Source organism: Scomber japonicus, chromosome 19, assembly GCF_027409825.1.
Source record: "Scomber japonicus isolate fScoJap1 chromosome 19, fScoJap1.pri, whole genome shotgun sequence".
Lineage (NCBI taxonomy): Eukaryota > Metazoa > Chordata > Actinopteri > Scombriformes > Scombridae > Scomber > Scomber japonicus.
In genome coordinates, this window is record NC_070596.1 from 20675487 (window position 1) to 20702397 (window position 26911).

General features: G+C 38.1%; 1 protein-coding gene across 2 annotated transcripts; it reads right to left on the reverse strand.

Annotated features, from left to right (window-relative positions):
* On the reverse strand, positions 1–23640 carry LOC128380365 (lysosome membrane protein 2-like). Of its 2 annotated transcripts, XM_053340162.1 has the most exons (13): positions 23187–23640; positions 15145–15302; positions 13818–13965; positions 13424–13615; positions 13192–13283; positions 11348–11467; positions 7589–7767; positions 5175–5293; positions 4307–4380; positions 4143–4194; positions 3348–3500; positions 3157–3198; positions 1–2447 (listed from the first exon to the last, which is right to left on the reverse strand). In XM_053340162.1, exons 1-13 carry the CDS (start codon positions 23307–23309, stop codon positions 2337–2339), a joined length of 1563 nt encoding a protein of 520 aa, XP_053196137.1. In that variant the 5' UTR covers positions 23310–23640; the 3' UTR covers positions 1–2336. The 2 variants fall into 2 exon arrangements, with proteins under 2 accessions (XP_053196137.1, XP_053196138.1); XM_053340163.1 differs by lacking the exon at positions 3157–3198.
* Between the last annotated feature and the right edge of the window lie 3271 nt (positions 23641–26911).

The window sequence follows — 26911 nt, forward strand, 5'->3', positions numbered from 1 at the left end:
TTTACTGAAACTAATTTTATTTTTGTGTACACGGTAAAAACAGCATTAACAGTCAACATTTCAAAACAGGCAACAATTAGAAGAATATGTGGTTATGATAAATTCAGAAAGTACAATCTGTAATCAAACTATGGCACAACGTAGCCCAGTGTACAGACCATATGGTGCTTTCCGTGTTTTGGTTTTATCAATTACAACAAAATAATTTATCCTCTTTAACCACTACACTAATATTGTGTAATACTGTGTCTTTTTTTGTATCACAACAATTATTGATTTACCCATTCATTTACCATCTCATGAATTTATAATAAGACTACTTAAAACGCTCTCCTTTAATCTTCACAATTTTTATTACATTTATTGTAACTGAATTAAAGTATACATCAAACACAAATCAAATAAGGAAGCAAACATTTCTAAATTAAACAACTTCTCCACAAATGTCTGATATATTCATTGCTACAGCGAATGTAATGAAGAGGTTGTATGAAGTAACTCATTCACCCTTAAAATGTTACAACTAAGAATAACAGCAGAAAAAAGCTGTGCTCGACGGTGTCCAATTTGAGTTATTTTGTAGTATTTTCTACTTTACATTAAGTATATAGAGACACGTGCTATGGCACCTGAAATCGAACATTTTAAACAGCCTTGAGTGAGAAAGCTGTAGCCCCGTACAAACCATCACATTCAGCAGAGCTTTTTCAAAGTGCAGTTTGACCCTGCCAGCTATACAAAAACAATCAACCTCAAAGTGTTTCATACTCTGTTTTTGTTTGGTAGCTGTAGAAAAAAATGGTATCCGCTTAAGAGAAGATTTGTTGGTATGGCATGGCATTGTTTTCACACAATATGTAAAGTACATAAAATATTTTAAAAATCCAGTAACACTGATTCTTTTAAGGCTCAACAACAGCATTTCTTAGCACTGAACTAAGATGATTTCCACCAGATGGACGCCTGACATAAAATCTCTGAAAGTCTTTCACAAGCAGTTCAGACCACAATACAAGCAACATATTATGTTGTAAAAACTGAGCAGCAAATCCAAAAAACTGATTTGATTCTATGCCAGAGCACATTTTGAAATGGTAATAAGCTAACATAAGTGTTGAAATGGCAAATGTCAGTTAGAATACACTGTTACACAGTGCAAAAATAGTGTCAACACAAGTCAGCACTGTGTAAATCAATGTTTAACTGTGAAATCCTTTCGATGGCAGATGAAAGAGTAGCTCATTATGGCACATTTGGGAACTAAACATGTTCTTCGTTCGAATATTTCAACATGAACATTCACAAAAAATGCGAAGGACTTCTTATTTTACAAAAAAATAAAGGTCTCCAAAATATACAGCGTTTTGTTTGATATTCACCCCCATCATACACTGAGAGGAATGTAAGCAGTTCAACATGTCTATACAAAAAATATGCCATACTCTGAAGGTTCTTTCAGATATGATGTTTACAGGCCTCTCTCGAAAGACAGTGCATGAATAGAATATAATAAGCCATGTAAATGTTTTGTAACATTTAGCTTAGGATGAAATGTAAATGAAAAATGGTAATACTGAATGGATTTAAATCTCTTCAAAAACAGAAGACTTGCTGTACATGTTGCTCTTCACTTTTGCGATAATAATGTTTGATTATATCTAAACAAAGACCCCCTGAGAGTGATAGTATGATATCTAAAAAAAAAACTTCATTACCCTGGTCCCAAATTGCCCGGTACACCCTGTTACGTAGCAGTCAGCTGATGATATCTGAAAGTACTGAGTCCAAAACGTGGCCAGAATCAAATTGAGCCAAACAGAACAAAAGGTGGGGTATCAGCATAATAATAAAATGATCCCAACTCTTTTTGAGTAATCAGGGTCCACGTGGGTGTTTTGTTATGTTTGTCCACCATCTGACATCTTGTGCTCTCCATCTCCACTCATGAGAGGACTGCATCCTGGTTAATATGAAAATTTGACTGAATATGATTGGAGCCAAAACAGCCATAGAAACACACAAAGTTTTCAAATTAATGTCAAACTTTTTCTGTGAATCCAGTGAGATAGACCTGGATTTTAGGTATCTATTAATGACAAAAACAAAACAATACAGTACAGTATATTTGAGACCAAAAACTATTTCCTCCCCTTTGCCCCTACTTCAACCTCCCCCAGGGTAAAATATTAAAATAGAAAGATTTCCAATTATAATGGGGATGTTGACAATTTTTTATGATGCTTTTCATTTTTTTCTCTCCTGAAAACCAAAATCCCTATTTGTGAAAGGGTTGTCGATGTTTAAAAACCCTCTCCTGTCCCTTTCCTCCCTTCTCTTCAATCTTGTGGGTCAGATTTAGCCGTCAAACCAATATAGGTTCCATTTTGGGGATCTTCCTTTTCCTTGTCGCTGACTGCAGAGTAAGAAGTGTCATCTGCAGCAGTGGTCTGTAGTGGGAGATTGAGGATAAAAAAGTGTTAAAAATCAATCAAATTATACTTGAATTGTTTGATTATATCTATAAACAATAAAGGGTTGATGTACTTTTACGTGGCATCTTACAAAGCCTTAGATGAACTTCTTTACAGTACTTCAATAGATACTTAGAATTTCCACATTATGTTAATGTGTTAGATACAGACGCTCCGGCCGGTGGTTGACATGGTGGATGACGTACTACGAGTTGGGGTTTTAATCTTTTCGTTATTAACTTTCTCATTTTACAGCTCAACAGTAAACATTTGAGGTGTAAAACAGACAATGCAATGATAGAATCTTGATTCATATTTGATCAGCACTGCCTAGTTTGATAGTTTGATCTTTTGCAAGCTGACCGTGTTGCGCTGGACAGACCTCATTGGCAAATAGCTGAGGTCAAGTCATGATTATGCAAATTCTGATACAGCGGTTGGTCTGTCAACTCGCCGTGCTCTATCCATCATGCACCATACGGCCAGATCTCCTGATCTTTGTAGTAAATGAATGGGACCCTTCAACATAACATACAACAATGGATGAGGTGTGTCTGCACCTTAAGTCTATTGTACATCACCAGAATTATTTCAGGACAAGGCCACTTGACTGCTAATTACATTAAATATGCATGGACACAATGTTTGACTAAAGCAAAGACAGCACAGAAAACCAGAAACTTACAGTATAGACAGGCTTGGTAAACACAATGCGCTTAACTTCATTCTGCACAGAGACATAGAGTGATAAATACATGCCATTAGTGTTTGGTTAAGAAAATTAATGGATTGCACAAATTAATACTCATTACTTATTAGAAAACAGCCAGCAAATTGTAAGCTGTTAGAATCAAATCAGAAGAACCAGTTTCATACCTGCTGATTGCGGGCACGGATGAGGAGAATGATCAAGACAAGGAGCAAAATGGCCCCCAGTCCCACAATAATGAGTGGGAAGTTGGGCACAAGATTGACAATCAGCAGCAGCTTCTGAACTCTTGCTGCAGACGCATCATCGATCACCACACTCTGTGCATGAAAAGAGAGTGCAAAATATAGATTAGAGGAAATATAGTACGAGATGATAAGTCAGTCATTAAAGGAAATGTTTAATTATCTTATTTGCTATCTTGCTGTGAGCTAGATGAGAAGATTGATACCACTTTCATGACTGTCCAGGTACGGTTAGTGTAGCTTAGCATAAAGACTGGAAACAGGGGAAAAAAGGTAACCTGGCTCTGTCCAAACATAACAAAATATGCCTACCCGCACTGCTAAACCTCACTAATGAACAGGTCATATCTTGTTTGTTTAATCAGTACAAAAACCGAAGCGTGAATGTGTGACTTCCTGAGCCATGTCAGCGGTTTCCTCTTATTTCCAGTCTTTATGCTAAGCTAAACTATAGCCTATATTTGTCAGATATGAGATTACTATCAATCTCATTTAACTCTCAACAAACAAATGTTGAACAATCCTTTACTGATGATTGTATAATTGTTTACAGCGGTGTAGTACTGATTTGTGTTGATAAAATGTGGTTTCCTAAGCAAGCAAAATTGGATCAATCATGGTTTGAAAAAAAGTGCTACTTTATACTAACTCACAACATGCTCAATCCTACTGTCAGAAGTAACAGAATAGTGTGTTTTTTCTTCTAATGGTTCTTACCTCATTTATGAACATGACAGGAAAGATCATTTCCTTCAACTGTCTTGTTTTCCTGTTACAAATACAAAGAGTGTGAGGTGGTCATATATAGTACAAACATAGATACTTTGCATCTGTACTATAGAGTAATAGTGTTTGGCTTGTGTTTGGATGCAGATACCCACGGGAACCCAGAGATTCTGCTGAGCAAGACATTAATCTGTGCTCTCTTGCTGGCCCGTACAATCACTCCAGTGGTCTGTGAACAGAAATTAAACAAAACACTAATGTTAATAATGTAAAGTAAAGCATTGAGCAGAACATAGCTACATGAATTAAGCTATGACAGTGTCTAAGCAGTAAAACACAGACAATAGGTGCGCAGGTGCTCAAGTGGGTTAAGAGCGCGTGGCACATACGCAGCGGAGAACCTTTGCTGCATGTCACCCCCCCCCCCCTCTATCCTGTGATTTCCTGCCTCTCTACTACTTATAAATGTGTCTATGCCAGAAAAAATCTTTTAAAAAATAATAAACCTCAACACTATCACTTATATACCACTAGGTGGTGTAGCTGTACATCTTTCAGTAATGTTGCATGGGATTCCCTTTCAAACAATTCAATTACTGTACATTTTTCTTTATTTTTATTTCACCTCTTATTTACCAAGTAAGACATTAGTAGCAATTTCTTATAAATAATGACAGCCTGGCAAGTGTCAGAAGACATTTGAAAGGGGGAAAGGAGAGTAGTGGGCAAAAAGACAAACATCTAATTAATCAAACTGAAGTAAAACATTTACAAGCATCGTTAAAATATCCATAAGTAGACCTTTAAAAGCAGTGATTAAAAAAAAAAAGAAATATATATATGAGTGTTTTTGTAACAAATTCCAATCATTATCAGCAGCAGACTAGAGTGACAAAGCTTTGCTGCAGCATATTTCCATGAGCAGTGTGACCGAGACACAGACGAGTCACAGCGTTACAGTAATGTTACTAATAATAACTACAGAGTACAAAGTGCATTTAAGGCAAGTACATGGTGCCTTACCGGGTTAAGGTCTAGGAATGTTTGGTGATGCTCTCTTTTAGGGGACAGTCCTTCGACACCCAATACATATTTTTCATCTCCCAGGTAGAAATGAGGAAAGGAGGCCACCACAGGGGCACCTATGTGAGGAGAGGAGAGGAAGAAACAATGAGGGAAGTGACTTGTTTAAGCTAAGAAAAGCACCAGTCAACGATGCTTATATCTACTGTAAATTAATGAGTCACAACAAAAGAGGTTCTTCTTTCTCCAATTAAGCAAGTACAGCAGCTGTCAGCGTTAGCAAACTGTGCACTTGACAATGTTGCACCATCTCTCATTAACGGTTAATGAGACCTGAAATGTGGTTATAACAAGAGACACTTGAGACATTTGACATGCTGACATGTTCCTCCATAACAAGGTATTGCTCACTAATTTGGTTACTGGCCAGTATTCATATGTCTACAAACATACCACATAACTCACAAGCTATAAAGATGACCTCTACCTTCTCAAATGTCCTTTGTCTTGAGCAACAGTCAGTGATATTCAATTTACTATCTGACTAAAGAAACCAGATAATATTCACATTTGATAAGCTGGAACTAAAGAATTTGGACATGTATTTAATAAAGAATGGGTTAGTCTACTAATTATTGCAGCTCTACTTATGTTCACAATCATATACACAAAGCGACAACAGCATGGTGGCAACATGACATATAAATTTCAACTTTCCTGACAAAAAAGTTGAATATATTCACAGAATCAGCATAAAGAATATACACTATATTCACATTTATTGTTGAATCAACACAGATCCATAGTAGTGTAATATGTCCTGCTGTTTGATGCCTGATTTAATCTGAACGTAACAAAGGGCGGAACAAAAATATCAAAGTTCTCTTTAAAGTTGACAAGATTTAATCTGACCGCAGGACAGCATGTAATTCAACGTCGTCACTGTTCCAACAAAAATAAACAATAGGTACATAAATGGACCAAAACCCTGTCTGGATAACTAATTAATTATCTGTACAAATATTCTTGTTACTCTTGCTGAGTTCCTTCCTCATATTGTCAGCGGGAGACAATGTGATCCTGCAATACCGCCTTGATCAAGATAAATTGTGAAATATTTTGGTTCCACCTGTAAAATGTTGGACTAAGTACATGTGGATGTCTGTGCTTCGACAACAACAAAGGATCCACATGTCTCTGCTGCAACAACAAAGTCAGATGGTGGCACAGTTAGGAGTGCTGATGAAGTGGGACAGAGGTGACAGTTTTCCTGCTCTCATGTTTAGCAGCAGTCGTCTGACATAAACAATGGAAACCTGCAGTCACCTGAAAGGCTGTCCCCGTCACAACCCCCAAGGTCACTATAGTGCAAACGCACACGCACACACACACACATATTTGTGTTGGTACACTTAGTCATAAACGACCTTGTTCCCTGAAACCTGACCTAAACTAACCCTCCGCATACCCTTACCCTTTTAAATCCTCATCACCTGAGTAGAAAAAAGGCATTTGGTTGCTCGTTTTGTATCCTTAAAATGAAACCTTACATGTATCTTATATGTATAAACTATTTGCAAAATGTGTTTATGTTACACTATCAAAAAAAATCTTACAAACACTTATCCATCACAGTAAATAAACATTATAGTATCACAGTAAGTAAACATTACATTTTCAGAAGTGTGTGCTTGTCAAACTAATCAAAGCATTTTACATGTGTTACCTCCTAACAATTTGTAACTTTAACATAATTAAATCAACACAATGTTGATGCTGAAATGAATAAAAACAAATAGCTGCTCCTTTAAACTACATTAAACTAAAAGTGGTATGTTATTTAAAAGAAAAAGGCAGTATTCATTTAAAATAAGAAAACAACAGACACTTGGGCTATGAGCACTTGCACTAGGTTAATATCTGGCCATATTAAGGCCAGAATCAGGTGACAGGGCTTACCGCCCCCTCAGTTACTGGACCGGTCATGGTCAGATGGTGCCTGAGGTATGATGAGGGCCGGAGAACTGCGTCACATGGGTCATTTAGAGGGTATTAGTAGTGCTCTTGGTAGTAGGAGGGAAAACAATGTCAAAAAAGAGAGAGAACTTGACTCTTAAGAAAGGTCATATATTAGCACTTAGGCTCTTAAGAATGTAATGTTTTCCAGGGGAAACTGAAAGAATAACAAACAGTAAAGATTGTAAAGGAAAGATATATGTTTACTAGAGAGGCTGAGGTCAGAATGGAAGCACATACGCTGTGTTTAGGATGCACAAACGTAAGACAAAAGAACAGAAAGTGCTGAAATCATCACAAACACCATGAGTCAAGAGCACATGAGAGAGTGCTCTGAGTTATGCATGTGAAAGTACAGAGCGTGGGTGAGAACATAGGCTGCACATGCTGACATTTACCTTTCCGACAGGGGCTGACTTTAAGAAGGCCAGTTCCCAGGCACTCCCCAGGAGAGACGCAGAAACCCTCATTGGCTGGGTTCTCCTCTTTGCTGGCCAGCACAGAGCGTGGCGGTGTGAAGCGGTAGGCTGGGATTCCTTTCACCTCTACCTCTTTCTCAAACTCCATGTAGATCGACCTGCAGAGTGAAGCAAGCACATCACGCACATCAGCACAGGATGAAAGGATGAAGGATGTTTTTTTTTAAATAGTTTATTGCGTCCTCCTCTTTCTCTTCATCTTTGTTTACCATTGTGTTGCTCAACATTTTTTTTCTTGCTTTTCCGCATGTGTACAATTTGTTTCACAAAAGATGAAAACCTTGCTGCTGTATTAGAGCCAATTTAATGATACAGGCAGTGCATAACACAGAAATTCAGAGAATATTACAGTGATTTCTCCACTGGGCTGGTGGAAGCACAAAAAGGATAAAAACAAAAACAACTGTAATAGTATTCTACATACTGTACGTCTAGTCCATTAATATAATTGCCAGTTATGAACATGGCTCCTGCTTCACAATACTCTGTCCAGCATTCAAATACACTTATTTTACGAGATCCAAAACTCACTTCTCTTCTCCCCTTAATAGCTCCTTAATGAAAGCTCAATTATCAAAAAGGCCACCAGCGAAGTTTTGAGAACATAACTTTTTTGGAAAAATGAGGACTGACTTTGAATTTCAATAGAAATCTTTGAGGATTTACATGATTATGCTCAAATTCTGTTGGAGTACAAGGAGACAATACTGTACTGTCTGTACTGGGAAAGGAGAAATCCTAAATATGTCAATTAAAGTTTAAAGATTGTTGTTTTCTTTATAGGTTCCAAGAGAATTACATTGCTGTGAACAGTTCACTCTCATTGTATGTATGTGCTCTGTTCGGCCCAGGGAATCCTGATGATTCTCAGCAAGAACAAAGAAGTCTATACAGTATCTGCCAACTGGCTGGGAGGATTCGGCCCTTTGCTACGCAGCCCACCAAGTGTGCAACAATACTGTAAAGACCTTTCCCTTGACCCTGGTGAGAAAAGCCAAGTATAAATCCTTAGACGATTCTTCACTTGACTGACAACTTCTGTGTGTACTGCTTGACAGAATTTTACTGAGGAAGGATCCTGTTATAATATTAAGACATTTTAGACACATTAAGCTAAGATATGCTTCGAGTAAATGTAAATGATTTCATTGCATGGTTGCCAAAATTTGGTACAGTTTACCAGACATTGTAGATATATTGCAGGTGTGAAAAGGAAATGAAACAGTGAGAGATAAGTAAATGCAGTGTAAAAACACACCAAACCATTTGCATAATGAGTCATATCTGAAATAGCTAAATCTGGATTCACTTAAGTTTGTATTGAAGCGGATGCACAGAAGTCTTTGTTGTTAGCCAAGACTACTAAGGAAGTAAGTTTATAGTAGTATAGTTTATATATTTATAGTTGTTTTTTTTATTTTATTTAATATTTTTTGTCTTTGCATGTCTTTGTAGGTAAAATGTTGGATTGAATGTGTGTATTTTGTTTAGAGGAATATTTCTAGGCTGTTTATGACAGAACCAAATCAAATAAAGGCTTTTGAATGAACAACCAGAGCCAGAAGGAAGATTAACATATGGCAAAAGCCAAAAGGCAATCTGGCATTTCAGCAATGACACCTGTCTGCAATGCATCAAAATCTTGAGGGTTTTGTGGGCCAGCTGTTGGTTACTGGACCAAAGGATCACTACCCCGTCAGGTCACAGATGGGAATCATAGGACTTCTTTCTAATCCTTCAGATCAGTTTCAGACACAAAGTAGCGTTGAGCTACTGTTACGAGGGCTTATGGGTAAAAAAAACTAGTGTGTGAAAGGTTGACATGTATAATTTAATGGAACATTTCCCATTTAGATTAGGCTCGAAAGTACGGGAAACAGGGAGGGAGCCTTCCCTTTAGTCACAATAACACAGACATCCACTATGAAGCCACCAGCCAAATGAATAACTCGGTTAAAGTGTTTTGAACACATTGGGGAGAGGGCTTTCTTGACACACGTCCAACCAGTGTCAAAGTTACGATCATGCCATTAGAACAGATTCTTTCCATGCTAAACAAAAAGGGGAGGATGTCGGCAGCAGCTTGTATTATAGGTCAAGGTTGACTTCTATATTAAAAGCTCACATCATCAGTAAGAACAAGAGCAGAGTTTAAGTGCTGAAAACAACAGTTAACTAAGACTAAGCATTTGGGAAATGAAACCCCAAAGAGCTATTCATCAGTTAGTCACTGTGTGGGAGGAAGGAGGTGGTTCTCTTTAAAAAATCAAGATTTAAATAAAAACATCCTGCTTCTAAAATCCTTCAACGAACTTCCAAAAAAATGTAATGTCTTTATGAGCATTAATAGTGAACTCGCAGGAACACTGGCGAGATGCATACAGGCTATTTCATATGGAACACATAATCAAACTTGTTGATTCCAGCTGGTCAAGAAGAGAAATCTCTACCACTTTTCTGTCACTGTTTTGAATATATCCTTCGCAAAAATTGATACTTATCAACGGCCATGAAATGCTTTGAGTGTTTTTCTCTCTCTTCTTTCTGGCTCTCATTCCTTTCCTTCCGTCCTTTATTCACTTGCCTTCCATTAGGGTTGGGTGATGTCCAGGAAATGGCCGATCGATGATGTTGAAAACATCGTGATGGCCGATGGCATTGGCCAGGGCCGGGGGGGGGGGGGCGGTTGTTGTTACGTACTTTATCATTTTTTCACTTTGCTTCATGTTTGATACACGTTGTTGTCCGAGTCGTTCATAGGAGAGAACGGGAGAGTTCGTTCAATAGGTAAGTTTTAATTCAAAGTTTTCCAATACAAGATTGTACAATGATGGTGCGAACGAGGTAGATTACTCCAGTAAAAGTAAGACTTTGTTTAATGACTTAGAAGACGCCAAATGACTTACTTTAACAAATTTCGTTAGTTTATATAATGCAGATTTGTAAAATATTACTTTTATGAGGGTCATTTATGGAGGGGGGTTTCTCTCTCTTCTTTCTGGTTCTCATTCCTTTCCTTCCGTCCTTTATTCACTTTGCCTCCATAGCCTTCAAACTTGCCTTTCCATAAAGTATTTCCTGAAAACTAAACTGGTGTCAACAAGCCTTCATAGTAAAGCCCGGTGAGAGGTCAACAGAGTGTTATGATAACAATCCATGGGATCCAAGGCCTGCGAACATGACTTCCATACCCGGTATAATAGCCCTTTCCCAGCTCTGTGACAAGTTATGTACAGCATTCCCTTTTCAATTTGGTCATATACCACAAATAGACGCTGCTTCCTATTATAACATCATAATCTTAAGGTAAACTGGGAGGTAGTCCCTCCGATTGTTGTCAGGATATTTCTCTAAAAGCCAAGAAGGTCGACCTCATGGTGGCGCTAGAGAAAAGTTAAGTGAATCACCAACATTAATGGGAAATATCCTCTGGAGAACATGACATTTTCATTGCAGTTAGGGTTGGGTATCGTTCAGATTTGAAACGATACCAGTTCCAGTGTTTGGTATCGGAACTCAACGGTACTTATCGCCCGAAGTATCTATCAAAAAAGTTAAAATTTACATTTTTTGCCTATTTATTTTGAATATTTTAGAAACAATATAAAAGTATGAAAATATGAACATATAAAATAGACTATAATTATCAAACAGATACAAAACAGACTGTAACATTACCTGCAGAGGTCTGGAGTGAATATGTAAAGTCGTTCGTTCTTTTCCAGAAAGGGATGGAAAGCACTTCCATCTGATCCATTGATGCTGTTGCTTTGGTTGGACGTCCAGAAGGTTAGGTCCCTGCAAAACATATTGTCAAAAACAGTCAGTGCTGATTTAACATTGTATCAAGACAAGAACCAGGCAATTAAATCTCTCATCTCTTTTGACAGTGCAGTTTTATTGCTGTCTGTAAAAGTCCTACTTCTAATGTCAATACATTTATCACTTTTATCCATCTTAATCTCTCCTGTGCTTATGATTGAGCTCTTTTAAAGCACTTTACATTTTAATCTTTCACTTGCACTCTCTGTCCTTTTAATGATTTTAAAGCAAATCATTATTTTATGCTGCAACCTTATATTTAATGCTCTATTCTAGCATTTTATTTCTGTCTTTCTATTTTTCTGTACTTTGTTTTTATTGGGGGGGGGGGGGGGGGGGGGTTAATTATATGTTTTAATGTTTCTCAAATTACATGTTTTTCTGTTTTATGTAAAGCAAATCATTGAGTTGCCATTGTGTATGAAATGCGCTATATGAATAAAATTGCCTTGCCTTGCCTAATAACAGGAAATTGTATTGATGTTTTTATCTGAAAATCATGCTGATTAAAGCAGTTTTTCTCAGGAGTACATGCAATCATTAGAAACTGACGAAAATCAGACAATGAAACAGGATGAGAAAATTGCCAAGGCATTTTGAAAATATGAGTATGAAAATATCCTGCACCAGGGCATTTTCGTGCCCTCGTCCAGATATTTTTTTTTTCTATTCATATTACACAGCCAGTACAGTACACACTTAACCTACAATAAACCTTCACTAAAATGTGTGAAGCAATTTAGATATGTTTTACAGCTGAATAGCTCGACATTAAGAAAATATAACTTGCACCACTTTCTTTGATGATTTGCTATATTATTCAGTACTGTGTCCTATATCCTTGTTTGTAATATATATATAGAGGATGTCAGATCTATTGTAGCAGGAAAATCTAGGCAAGACGTAGAAGACTTTCTTCAAGTTTTCAACTAACAACACCACTGTGGAGACGTGGTTCACCTACAAATTGGCACTGAAAAAGACAAAAACTCAATGCAGCTCTGATCACACTGCCAGCTAAAACCTGCTGTCATATCTTTGATGACATTCTTTAAATTTCTGGCTGCATCTTATTCATTTCATGGCTCGGCACCTCACTTGCTCACGACGCTGTTCAGTCAGTGTTGCACAGAGCACAAGTAGGTGTTTTTGAAAGCCATCATTCCAGGAACAAACATCTGGATTTGTAACGTACCCTGGGCCCTCATCTTGAGCCTTTAGTATGTAGATCATTACAACATTTATTGTTATATTCTATTTAACTGATCAGCTTCTAGATGAGGGCATATTATAAATCTTGATCTGTTTTTTAACATATTCAGGTATATGAAGTTTGCCTGGGACATATAGTAAATAGCCTAATCTGGCAACTCATGTCTCAAACTGCCTGCGTCACAAATTAAGTGGCAGCCAGCACTTTTAATTTATGATATGACAGCAAGAGAATTAAGTGTATGCATAGATTTAATTTTGGCTTCCCTCATGCTGGTGCTTTGCCTAAAACATCCTGCCCTGTGCTCTGTGTTACAGTTCAGACAGACAGACAGAAACCACATACAGCCAGCCAGTAGTGCCCTGTTGTTGGCAAAACGCAGTAGTTTTGAGAAACATTTTAATCCAAAGGTTACACAATGAAGTTTCATCACACTGGATGAAGACAGAAAGGGAGTGTGTGTTTGTGTGAAATGCATCAGTGCTACCTTTGACCTTTCCATGTTTCGACCCGGCCATAATCCATGTAGTTCTGCTCCCCAGTGTGGTAGATGAATTCCCCATCGTCACTTCCATTTTTCTAAATAGATCCAAATGTTTAAGTCATTAAAATGTTGTTACACACACTCAAATTTCCTGTCACAGAAAATACCTCTTGCTATGATTGAACAAATATTGTTGGTTTTCATCAGATTTTATTAGTTGTAGAGCAGAACATGCCTTGTACATAAGGCCAAAGTATGGCTCCACATCTGGAGTGCTTGGGGCAAGTTTTGCCAGCAGGGGGTCTTCATAGCCCCACAACAATTCATCCACAGTGAGAGTGGTGAAGATGCCACTCCCTAAACTGGACATCCAGAGGGACACCATGGAGGCCTTCCAGAAACTGTTTTTCAACTTGTTCATTACAGCCTAAAGACAGGAAGTAAAGCAGAGTGGAGAAGAGACAGAAAAGAATGCAGGATCAGGTGGAGGGTGGAGGGAGGGCGTTGATTTAGGACACAACAAACAACGTGTAGAAGGAAATGATGTAAGTTACAGAACACATAATCCACTTTCACCCACTTGGCTTTCCACTGTGCTCCTTTTTTACGACCTTTAGTTCATGACTCACCCATGCAGGGATGTTGACGGTGGTGATGTTATCAACACTTGGGTCACCGACAGACATCTCCCTCAGGAACACAAAGGTTTTTGTGTTGTATGCAGACACCCTTGTTCGATTTTCCACCATGGTCACATTTTCTTTATACCTGTATTCCCTGTGCAAACACAATAACGCAATACATTAGTCATTTCAAGCTTTTTTTAATCTCTTCCATGTTGCAGTTGGACATCCCACACCAATTTAAAACTCAGAAATTCAATTTAATGTTACAAATGGATTTCTTCACACATATCCTCTCTTTCAACACAGCATCAGTTTGAAATTAGGAAACACAAATGGTTGTATATAGGTTAAGTGAGGTAGATTATCTTGGCCATTGTAACATTTGTAGTGCTTCAGCAGCGAACCTTGATATTTATTTAAGGGTTTCAGTGGGTGCATTAGAGGAGATTCAAATGATCAATACAAGGGTATGAAACAACATACTGTATGTACATCACTGACTGATATTTAGGGTAATTTTACAAACAGTTTACAAAATGAACTGAACTGAATTGGCAAATTTCTACACCTTTTAATATGCACAATATTTGGCTTAACGGACGACAAAATGAGAAGCAGAAGTCCTTTTTCAGTTTACATAAGTGCTGAGCAAATAACCAACCTGTTTCAACAGCAATGCTAGAAGCCCAGAAAACAAAATCCTTACATAAGTAAAGGGCACATTTATTTCGTGGCGTTGCAGTCTGGCTGATGTAGTCCAAATTTAGAGACAAGAAAATTAAGGGTACAACTAATGATTATTTTCACTATGTATTAAGCTGCTGCTTATTCTCTCTCATAAAATTTCCCAGCGTCATAAGTGACATCTTTGATATCTTGTTTTGTCCAACCAACAAAAAACAAAGGATATTAAGTTTAGTTTAGCTAAAACCAGAAATTTTGGGGGAATTTTGCTTTAATCCATTATCAATTATCAAATTAAAATAGCTGCTAATTTGGTATTGATTAATTGATTAATCGTTGCAGCTTTTGAGAAAATACACAACATGAATCCACAAAGCCATGTGTACTGAATGTTTACAGCATCAAAGTCTGGTTTATTTACATTTTATATGCATTGTCTCTGTATCAATTAAGTAAGAAGACATTGTATCAAAACCTTTTTCTTCTGAATTGTAGGTCTTTTCTTCAAGCCTTCTTCTTGTTTTCACAGTAAACACAGAATAAATGAGAATGAAATGCAGTAACATATTTAAGTAGAGACATGTGTGTGGCTTCTTTGTGGAAGCCTGTTGACCTGTGCGTGCATGGACGTGTTCTTGAATCCTACCTATATGTGTAGGGTCCAACCTGATTGACCACTGGCACGGCCCCAGTGGCAATCTCTTCCGGGTTGGTTACATTGAAGAAGAAATACTGCATGTAGACAGGAGGAGGGGGCCTCTTCCATGACTCAAACACACGGCTGCCCTCAACCAAAATAAGCTCCTGTTGAGACATCAAGTAAGCATCTCAGTTTTAATAAAAACATAATAACATCACACTTAAATACAGCTGTGATCTGTAACTGATGCATTTACTGGAAAGAGTGTAAAATGTTTGACAAAAGTAACCACATGTTTAGGCTTGGAGTCTCCACAATATCTTCCTGATGAAAACACAGCAGAGAACAAAAAGATCCTTAGGGGGCCGAGTAGGGGAGCTGCTGTCTAAGCATCAGACAAGAGCATTGGCTATGCACATGAATAGTATTTGGGGAGACCCCTCCACAGTTCTATTGTCAGTGGTTGCTAATGACAACTGGTACTCAGGGACCGTTGACATCACGTGATCCACAAAGCTGGATGCCCACTGGCTATGTGGGATTGCAACCTTAATGATCTGGGCCACATTCCTCAGGACTGAGCCTTATGAGGCCCTGGCAATGCAGTGCAGGCGCAAACCCGTCCTGTCCTTCTATTTCATTACGAAGTATGCTGCAAAACTCTCCCCACAGATGTCACTGTTGCTGGACAAGGATGCCCTGATTCACTGCAGGGATCTTTTGAGGAATTGGAAAACACAGGGAGTGAGGGAAGGACGGGGGGAAGAGGATTAGTATTTCTTATAACAACACATCAAGAGGAAATCTCACATTGGCCTAATTATGTCAGATTTGTGTTAAAGTTAAAAGAATAACTACAATATGAAATGACCTAAAAAAAAAGAAGCTGAACACACCAACAAATCATACTATTTCAGGAGAGGACAGGCCCCTTCCTCCTTTGGGGTCCCTTCTACTTGTTCAGAGACAAAAGTTTAGTGAGTAGTCAGGAACAATAAACCTGTCACTTTGGATTGAGGAAGGGAGAGCGTGGTCTTTCTATGTTGTCCTTTCATGCTTCGAACAATCAATACGGTTGCTTTCCCAGCACGCTGCATGAAATACCGCATGGAAAACAGGAACAGAGGAACCCTCTTATCTCAGTACAACCGCTACTCTTACACCACTCCCAATTTGAAAACACATGTAGCAGGTGAATACACAAATACATAGACATGAATAACACTGAGCACAGCAAGAGGCTATTCTTTAAATCCTCCGGTCAAGGTGCACAAGCTTTGCATACTATGAATGGGTTTGTCTAAGTGGTAGACAAACACCTAACAAAGCGCTACCAGCTGAACTGTAGATCAGCCGTGCTGTTACTGAACCCATCAAAGTCATATTAAGGTCCATTCAGTTTTACATTGACCTCCTAGTGGCCGCCAACTGGCTGTAGTGGTAGATTCCTGGTTTACAAGAACACTGTCAAATCAAGTTATTCCTAGGTTAGGTTTCAGCTAGTGACCAAAGGTGACTAGTCTTTTCTTTAAACAATCTTCTATACAAAAGTATTTATGCATACTTAATTTGTTGCTTTGTTTTATCCAACTCATCATTCAACATATTTATGATCTTGATGTCTATTTATATTTGTTTTTTCGTTTATTCATTTCTTCTTTTATTTTAAAGCACTTTGTAACTTTGTCAAGAAAAGTGTTATATAAATAAAATGCGATGATAGTTTGAATATTGTAAATATCTTTCCAAATTAGTCTTTTAGCCACGCTGAAGTATTGCTTTAAAGGATGACACTGTAGGTCTGTTGGTTACTCAAGAGTTAAACACTTTGGTCCAGAATGAAATATTTTTAAAAAGTACTTGACTTGTCAGAAATTTTGACATTGAAGAAGAAGAGGTATCCAACTGACTTTAACATTCCCCTGAATTTTCCTTGACAGATTGACATTTTTGGCTTTGAGCAAGATACGATGACAGCTGAATTGATTGCCATGACATTCAGTACAAATATGCATCGTGCCCAGAGGATGAATCCTAATGACTTTGATGATCCTATGAATTTTCTTGTGATGCATCAGAAGGTCACAGTTTTCCTTTCCTGTGAAACATCTCACACTGGATGGGTTAGCACCAAATTTTGTGCCAACATGTTGTCCCCAGATGATGAATCCTAATGACTTTGGTGATCAACTGAATCTGGCAATGAGGTTCACATGTGTGGCTTTGAGGGAAATGTCTCAACAACTTCCTCCAATCCTCTGACTTTTCATCTAGCAACCTCTTGAGGTCAAAACTTCAGTTTGTCCAATTCTTTACTAAATACTTGCAAAACTAATGGCATTCACATCCGCCTCAGCTGAAGTAATACGCTCGTCCCCTGAGCATGATGACAAGATTTTGAGGCTTTTCCTCTAGTGGCACTATTAAGATGAAATAAATGTTTATTTCCACTATTAATAAGACTCAAGTAATATGACCAATGAAAAACTTCACCTCCTAGCAGGAGCTTTCCTGGCTTAATATTTTTAAGTTTTAAATTCACAACAAAAGCACTGTATTGTTATTCTGTAGTTTAGCTGTGGTGTCAAAGCTTAAACTCTGAAGAAAACCTAGTAGACTACCAGCAAGGGGCCACTACCCACCGTGTCTAGTCTAGCCTATGTAAAATTACCAAATTCCTATTCAGGCACAAGTCATTTGTCACCTTCCCCTCATCAGCAGGTCATTGCATACTGACCCTGCTTGGCTCACATGGAAGCAGAGGGGCTGCCAACTCACCCCAACCCAGCCAGTTTCCCAATAAACCTACCAGTGTGAAAGAGGCTTAGCACACACAGTCCACTGCTGGGAGTGTATCAATGGAATAAGATCCCTCATATTGGTGCAACTGGGGTAAGGGTGTAACTTGATATGCCTGAAATAAATCACTTGCCAGGCGAGTAGATGACTATTTGTGTCTGCATGTGAGCAGACACAGATATATTTGACTGGGTAAGATGTTATCTTGAAATCAAAAACTGAACTTTGACAAGAATTCTGATTTTTACACAATGTCCATTAGTTCATGGAATGAATAGATTTTGGCAAATCAGTGCTTCATTAGGGAATCATGTGATCTCTGCACGGACAAAACTGAGCAAGAATTAAGTACGCTAATCACACCAAAACCTCTGTTAAAAAAAAGACAGAGAGAGGGAGAGAGAGAAGCAGCATTCTTTTTTAAATGTTCAACTGTTTAGACTGCAACTTGTTAAAAACTTTCAATGTCTGCATAGAAACATGGTTTCATTTAAAAATGTCTTTCTTATCTATGAATTTCATTCCACCGTCATCAACATGACTACTGCAGATAACCATAAATTGTGCACCTTGAATAAACGGGTTATAAAAGTCAATGAAGTGCTTTATATTTGGTTTAATGTGGTTTTGTCATGTTACCTGTTGAATGTATTAACACTTAGTAAAGACACCCTTACACACAGATTACAAACTTATTCTGAAATAAGAGTTTATATCTTCCAAATTCTTGCAGCTGCAATCTTTTTTAACACTGTATCCTGCAGCAGTGTTAACAAATTTAAACACTGTAATTTATGACATCAAGGCCATGTGTCCTCTGTGGTATTTTCTCCAGTTAACCCTTAAGGCATAAGGCCCCCTCAACAAAACCGACAACCCAACATCAGTCAGCCCACCCCCGAGGCTCTTAAACCGCAGTAATTGTACAAACCTGATTGCACCCCTGTAAAGTCTTGCTATGTAGTGGAGAGGCTTTCCTGGTGAGTCCATAAAAGTATCCTCATTTACTACTACGGTACTTCAACAGAGCTGTTAACTTAGCTTACAGAAGAGCCCCCTGCTTGTTTTTTAGTATGTGAGGGTGCAATCCTATACTAATATTTATCTTGTAGTAATGGGTGATGAAAATGTCTTAAGGTTGAGTAAACTGGGGAGGTGGTGGAGGGGGGTTTCACCTTAAGTGACAAGCCCGGCAGTGCAAGTATTCCTGTTATAAGGTATTTGGGGGGTTTTCCCAGCTTCCTGTGACCAGTTGCTATAGAAAACAATGTAATTTATTTTCATAGAATTGAAACATGTGGGCCATTTCTCAGCACTACCCATCTAAGCTTTCCAGTAACATTTTGAAAACAAACCACCTGATACATGTAGTGTAACCTAGAAGCAGATTTGAAGGTGTGTTTTATGAGAACACTGACTGTGAGCTAACTTTCTTCCCTGCCCTGTTGTCAAGATAAAGCAAACCATCTGAGAAAGCTTTGAACTCCATTGAACTACACAGTCTGTAGTACTGGAGAGATCCAGGAGATTGTTGGTTTGATGATGAAAGTTATGCAGAGCAGATTTTTTGAAGACGAACCCTAACTGAAATTAACTGAGGCGTCTAAATAAATGTCTATGTTCATGTTTGATGCTGACCAAAGACTTCCACTGATGCAACCAAACATTACTACTCCAGATGTTTGTATTTATTGCTCAGTAATATGTCTGTTTGTATTTGTGGTCCATTGACTTCTCTGTATCTGGGACTGAGGACCAAAAAACTGAGGACTGAATTGATCTTTACATATTTTTAAATACACATTTCCCTTCGACTGTTAACATCACACATGGTAATTCTCCAACTGCTGTCTTATCATCTTTCCAACCACACACCCAACTACTTTCACAGTGACAAAGCTGAGAATAAACTTTAGTTTCTCTTATCTTCACCCTATTGACCTTGAAACGTAACGAAACAACACAAATCTACACAGTTACTTTGTATTGTCAGCCACTGCAGCTGCTCAGAATTGATGTCAATAAAATACAACTTAAAATGAAGAAAACATCTTGACAACTTTGATATAAGTTGATTTAACAAAAATGTTGCAAATAGATAACAAGAGATTCCTGTTCCAAGTCATAGAGCAACAACACAGAGGATGTTTCCAGGCACGGCTTGATCTACTATATGGGCAGTCACAACATCTACCCAGTTTCTCTTAAATAAAAGTTGTTTGGGGGACGAATGTTTCAGTGCCCAAGGGACCCTGGGGGTAATGAAGCTAGCGAAAGTTCACACGCTCACTTAGTCTTAGTTTTATTTCTCATTCTTCAGTCATCTTGATCCTTCTCACAGCTCATACTGATCTCTGTCAAAGCTCATTTCTTACTTGCTGTTATTTCTGGAGCATCAGTTGACACATCAGCTGTTCACATCACCTGGTCAAGCCTAACCAATAGCACGGTGACACACCTTCACGCCTATCATATTGCAGCTGTCTTTTTAAATGTCTTCCCTCTCTGCTCAGGTGCTTTCTTGATCCTGTTTTGTTCGACCCACCACCTCCCCATCACCACCCAGTCTTCAGATTCCACAATGCATCACTTCAACTTCATCAGCCCGATCAGTTTCAGCCTCAAGATGACTTTGTTGTGATTTGGACCGAGATTGATTGATCGATGTCATCTGCCACCACCACCACCAATGTCTGGACTCCATGGGGGGGGGGTCTATCATGCTGATGCTCAGAACTTCGATTCAAAAATTTTCCCTGCAGAGTCCAAGCGCCAAAGACTTTGACAATACCTAATCATTAATATCAATATCATCTGCATAATAAACATGATTTTACTTCATTCTCTGGTCTCTCCTGATTGAATTAATGCAACCTTTTTCCAGGGCACAACAAAAAGACATAATAGCAACTAAGCGGTAAAAATAAAAAGGAAAGTTACCAAATTTTTTCAATAACAACATCTGTCTAATTTTTCCATATCACATCTGCGTGTACTGTATTGTATTGTTTTTTCCCTCACAGGATGTTTTGTGTGGTGAGTTGCGGTTGTAAGACTTGCAGCGTTTGCGTAATTCGCAATCCGTTTCTGTATGCGTACGTGTTGTCAAACTGGTAACTGTGCTTCTCAATTTTCTTGAAGCTGCAGTGCATTGAGCTCTCTCGGCCACAACACATTTATTATTTGAATGTTTTTTCAATAAACCGATTAAATGTTGATATGAAAAATTTCACAATTTCAAATTTACCAAGGTTTTCAACAACCTAAAACGCTAAAGATTTTCAATTTATCATTATCTTTGAAAAAGAAAATGAGCAAATGTTTACAATTAAGAAGCTGTTCACGGATGATTGTTTGACATCTTTGAAAGAAAAAATAACTAATTAATTGACATTCAAAATATGTGCAGTTTAATCTTCTGTCAATGGACTAATCCATTAGTTGTTTCAGCTCTAACGTTAACTAGCAATGTATGAAACACGTACAAAGTCACTCATCATCGCATACCCTACTTTTATGTAGTCCAGTATTTTATGTAAGCTTTAAATCTGTCCTAATCAAACACCAATGGTAAAAGTATAACTTATTAGAGCCGCTTAATTGCCAGAAAGTTAATCAGCAACAATTCAAAAATCAATCAATTAATCATTTAAATCACGTCTTAATTCCAAAAGTTCTCTTACTCCATACATCCCCTAAATTGTGGTTACTTTGGGTTGTTGTATGACTTTTAGGGTTGTGTTTTGGCCTGTTGGTCACATATATTTCAAATGAACTAGGGCTACAAATGTTTAAAGGGCATTCCCCACTATTTGCTGACTTTTTATTGACGGAGTGATTGATCCTGAAAATAATCAGCAGATTCATCAATAATAATAACAATAAATTGTTTGTTAACTTGCAGCCATATAATTTATTTTCTGTATTTACCAAATTAAAAGTCGCAGAGTTGCAGCAAAGTCTCAAAACAATCACGTTCAATGAATTTACCAGCCTTTAACTTTATTAACAGCAAACTCACATTTACTCTTCAGGCTGTTATTTAGCTCATGCTGTCCTCCTCATGTGTAATTATTGTATAAATACATGGACGTTTGGGAACTCTCTCAATGAGGCTTAATAAGAAAATGTGTGACCAGCTTGAGGAAATTCAAATAACATCTTTCGCTAATTGCTGCTTGCACAGATCTTCACACTGATTTCATAAATTCAAGCATTTTCTTGTTATGGACTGATTTGTCCTAAGCTACCGACTATGCTTTTTCATGGGGGGGGGGGGGGTTGTTAAAAATACCAATGCAGACCCAGCCCTTACTTATTCTTAGCTGAGGAATTTGTCTTTGAACCACCTTCTGACATCAACTTAAAAGACACAATCATACATAAATGGACCATTGAGAATTCCCTTTAGATCTACAATCTGCTGTAATAGTATACATTTGAGTGTATACAGTGTATGCTAAAGCAACAGGAACTGAACAAAAACCAAAAAGAAAGATTGAGTAATCTGTCCGGCTGCATAGGAAAGAGAGAGTGATGGTTGCATAATACAAGATACAGAGCCTATTACAACCCATCCTCTTCAATTACAAAAGACTCTGAACTGTTGAAAAGAGCCACCAAATGCAAACCATCACTGAACATTTAAAGGAAATTGGTAAGTCATGGCAAAAGTCACTTCATTTCTGTAAGAGCAACCATGTAATGACATCTGTTACATGCTATTTAAATAAATTACAGCAGATAAGCCACCAAAGTTTAGCCTGTTGCTGAAGTTTATTCAAAAAGCCACTTCAACAAATGACAAGCCACAAAACAAGTCAGGTTAATCTCAATACTATTAGAGCTGAGAAACCATGCATCACATCTGTTGATTAATCATTTTAAAAAATGACACTAAATGCTGCTGAATTGTCCTCAAATTACTTTCATCCTATATATCACATCCTGTCAAACTGCAAAACTGGGGTCTCTTTCTGTCTCCTTGGTCTTCTGCACTTTAACATAGGGAGTAAATTACAGCTCAACAAATTAATGAACTCATCTGTAGTTTGCAAACAATGGAGGGTTTGTAATTGAGTGAATATGAATGAATCCCATCATTGTAACAGCATTTTCTGTCATTCTCAGACCCAAATTCTACACACAGCTGTTCATTCAAAAGAGAGAAAAAAAAATGCACGAGTCATGCATTGCACACAAACGTTATAAAGATCTCAAAAATGAAAAGAGGAATGTTTCGTTTTTACCTTTTTGAGTCGGTTTTCCATAAACTTGGAGAAAACTTGCCCCACAAATAAGCCAATCCCAACGGTCAACAAGACGGCACAGGTGATACCGACCGCATAAATCGTGCAGGATCTTCGGGTCATGACTGCAGGTGCAACTGACACAGAGACTCTTGGAGGAAGGTGGATGGAGAGGTTACTTTCAGGCTTTAAGAAAAAAAAAAGAAGAAAAAAAACTCCTATAGTACGAGCTGCTCCCTCTTTCTTCTCCTTCCCCCGCTGCTTTTTTTTTCTCTGTGTTGTTTAAAGCAGAAGAAGTTTCTCCAGGCTTGCAGGCGAGAGTAACTCGAGTGGGGATGTTTGCTTGTTCCTCATTAGTTTCTAAGTTACTGAAAAGCTGCGGGGACGTCTGTTTACTCTTGGTTAATAATACACTGTTGACTGTTGAAAACTTTGACAGCTGCGAGCACTTAGTGAGCGCAAGATACGTTAAATGTAATAGAAGTGTGCCACGAAGTATTTGTAGCGGGCTGTGAAGTCCCTCCCTAACCTCGCAAGCGCGGTGAAATGTGATTGGTCGCTGCAGTTTGTGCACCCTGCAGGGTGAGTATGAGTTCTAAGCACGTGTCGTGGTAACCCTAAATTTGCGGATTCCTGTCGATTTTGTTTTAAGTTATCCGTTTCAATGACCTTTTATGAATCTCAACCAGGTGTTGTTGTCTTTTTATGTCTATAGCAGAGCTCAATCACAACTTTGTAGCATCATTATTTTGTTAAATGAAGAAACGTGTAGGCTGCAGATATCGCGTGAGTTTCGCATTTCTAGGGTTACCTTGTAGGCACGACCGCAAACACGCCTTTGCCTGGAGATTCAAGGACACAAAGTTGTGCCTGAAGGTACATTTAAAGACTTTATTGTATTAGCCTATTTATATTATATTATTTTTCACTTTCTTGTTTTTAATAGTTTTGTCATGGCCTTTTTCCCATTTTTGTTTTGTTTGTTTGTTTTTCTCTTAGTCAGATACATGCCCAGGTTTTTGATGCTAATGCATGGCCGGATCTACCATAGGGGCAATCTGGGAAAGTGGCACCCTTGAATAGAAGGGGGGCCTAAATGATGGGATTTTTAAAAAATGTGGACACTTTTTTATTGCTGGGCTCCACAGCAAAACGACACAGAGCTTGACCCTTTCTCTTGATGTTGATAATTATGGTCACTGTCACAAATCTGTAAGTTGTCCAAAAACGAAATATGGAGTTTCCACCTGACAGCAGCCTTATCCAATTGAAATAAAATAAAGTTGTAGGTGGTAGTAATTGGAGTTTTGGCAGTGCCCAGTGGCCCCTTGTAGTATTAATCTGACCTTGATACCATGGTGGACTTATCTTGTTATTTGTAAGTATGTTCAATAAATCAATAAACTAAAATGACACAGAAAATTGAGTCATGTGTGTGCTCAAAAGCTCCTGTGCTATTTTTATTAACAAGGCATCATCTCAGACAAGGTTAGTTTACTTGTATAGAGTGAAGTTCATTCTGTAACAAGTCTTACTGTCAAGGCTTACTATCAGGACAGGAAACACAACCAAAATTATTAAAAACCCATGAGATGCATGATACCTCCACTATTAGGAATAAAACACAGAGCGATTTGCTGTCATGTAGCTGTTTAATGTGATTTTGTCAATAATATATTTTTGAATGTAGCAATAACATGCCAAATAAAATGACCAACTCTGTCAATGTAATGATAATATAAGCCAAATGTAGATTTAGTGATCCATTCTGTATAGCAATGTAGCACAGAGTGATTATTTGTCAATATAGCAATATTCATTAGGCCTAATTGATTAATAAACAAAAACTCATTGATTCAACACTGCTTGCTTGAAGTCCCCTCCCTCTCTCACATTCACTGTTCTACTTCTATTCACAATGTGTGAGTGATCATTTCTCTTTGCAGACAGACTGACTATTTAACTGTAATCAGGTTACATTTCATATGAAAAGCTGACACAGAAAAGTTGAGGTAATTTACCAAATTGCAAGTTGCTCTAGAATATTACACCAATTTCTGGAATTTGCCTCTGATACATTTTTATGATCACAAAATTGCAATTTCTTGTAGGGACTGGTTTATGCTGAGCCATGTACTGTAAAAAATGATGAACAGAGTCACCATGATGTTACCTATTGGTTTTGGAGTCTGTTTTAAAGTCTCAAGTTTGCATTATAACTGTTGTCATTATGGATTTTTGGAGCCAGAAGCGACTATATTTGGACGCAAGAAGATCCCAAATAGTGGGTACTAAATTGCGTGCACGGTGCAATAGATTGCGCGTTTCGTTTGCGTGCGTTTTGCGGGTTATCTACTAAGAATAACTGCGTAAATGAAAACAGGTGCAACAGGGTGGAGACAGCAGTATTTAAATGAGGGTTTTGTGTGTCTGAATAGAGAGTTTGGATGAGCAGAAAGTTGTGACATGAAATGTGATCAGGTTCTAGTGGAAGAAGTTAACAAATTGAGTCATAACAAAAACAAATATTAGCAGAAAAACCGACATACGGAAGAGTAAGTCAATTCTGTTAGTAAAACCAAAAATATTAACACAGGTGGAAAAAATACATCCTGTGCATATGCTGTCATTGTGCCTCTGTCTCCTCTCCACAGTAACAGAAGTCATCTCTGCGCAGTGCATAGCCGGTTAATACCTGCCCTTCAAAGGTATTATTTATAGACGCAGTTAGTGTCAGAAAAAATACCTTCAGATTTGGTAAATCATAATGCGTGTACTAAATAACATATTTGCATTTTGTCCTCCCTGTATTTTGCACACTGGGGTTGAAACGCCCCATATTTCATATCCATTATGGCAAACATACTAAATGGACAGCACGTAGTATCTTGCACATTTGAAAGACGCAAACCTCAGTGCGCTGCGTTAGTAGTATCAGCTTGCATATTTTTGCAGGTGATGTCAAGTTTGCACATGTTTTTACACACGCAAACCTTTAGTAAATCAGGCCCTTAGAGCGTAGTTCAATTTTCCTCTGACTGCTGCACGGAGGGTTCTTCAGACAGAGGAGAGGAGTGGCTAATGTTAGCCTCCAGCTACTGTAGCATTGCTCTCCTCTGCTCTCAGAGAGTCTGTTAAATGTGGGAATACTACTACTTTGTTCATAAGTGATTAACTAGTTGGATAATAACATCTGCTTTCTTTGTTTCAGAGCTGAAATATGGACATTAGTCTTTGTTGATAGTTTGTTTCAAACATTTATTATCTGGCAAAATTTCTTTCTGTGCTTTGTGGGTGTGACCTTTTTGCTGTGTCGTCGCTGTTCAACAATACTAAAAAAAAAAAAAAAAAAAATCTAGACATAACTCTCTTCATTTTGCTCTCAGAGTGCGCCAGAATGATGCATTTGACTTCAAAATTTTTTTGATTGATTTGATGTAAGCAGGTCACTCTTAAATGTATTTTAGCTAGTATGCTTTTTTATGCTGTTGTCTGCTGGGGATGGGGGTTGAAGTCAGAGGACAGAAATAGGATCCCGACTCAGAGGCGGCCATAGAGAAAAGAGTAGGCAGGAAACTCAGTAGCCTCCTGCAAAATAAGGACCACCCCAAACTGAAGAGCTCCTTTAGTGCCAGACTGGTGATGCCAAGGTGCTCTTTAGACAGATTCAGAACGTCCTTTGTACCTGGTGCAGTGAGGTTTTTAATGAACACTGTTGTTGACTG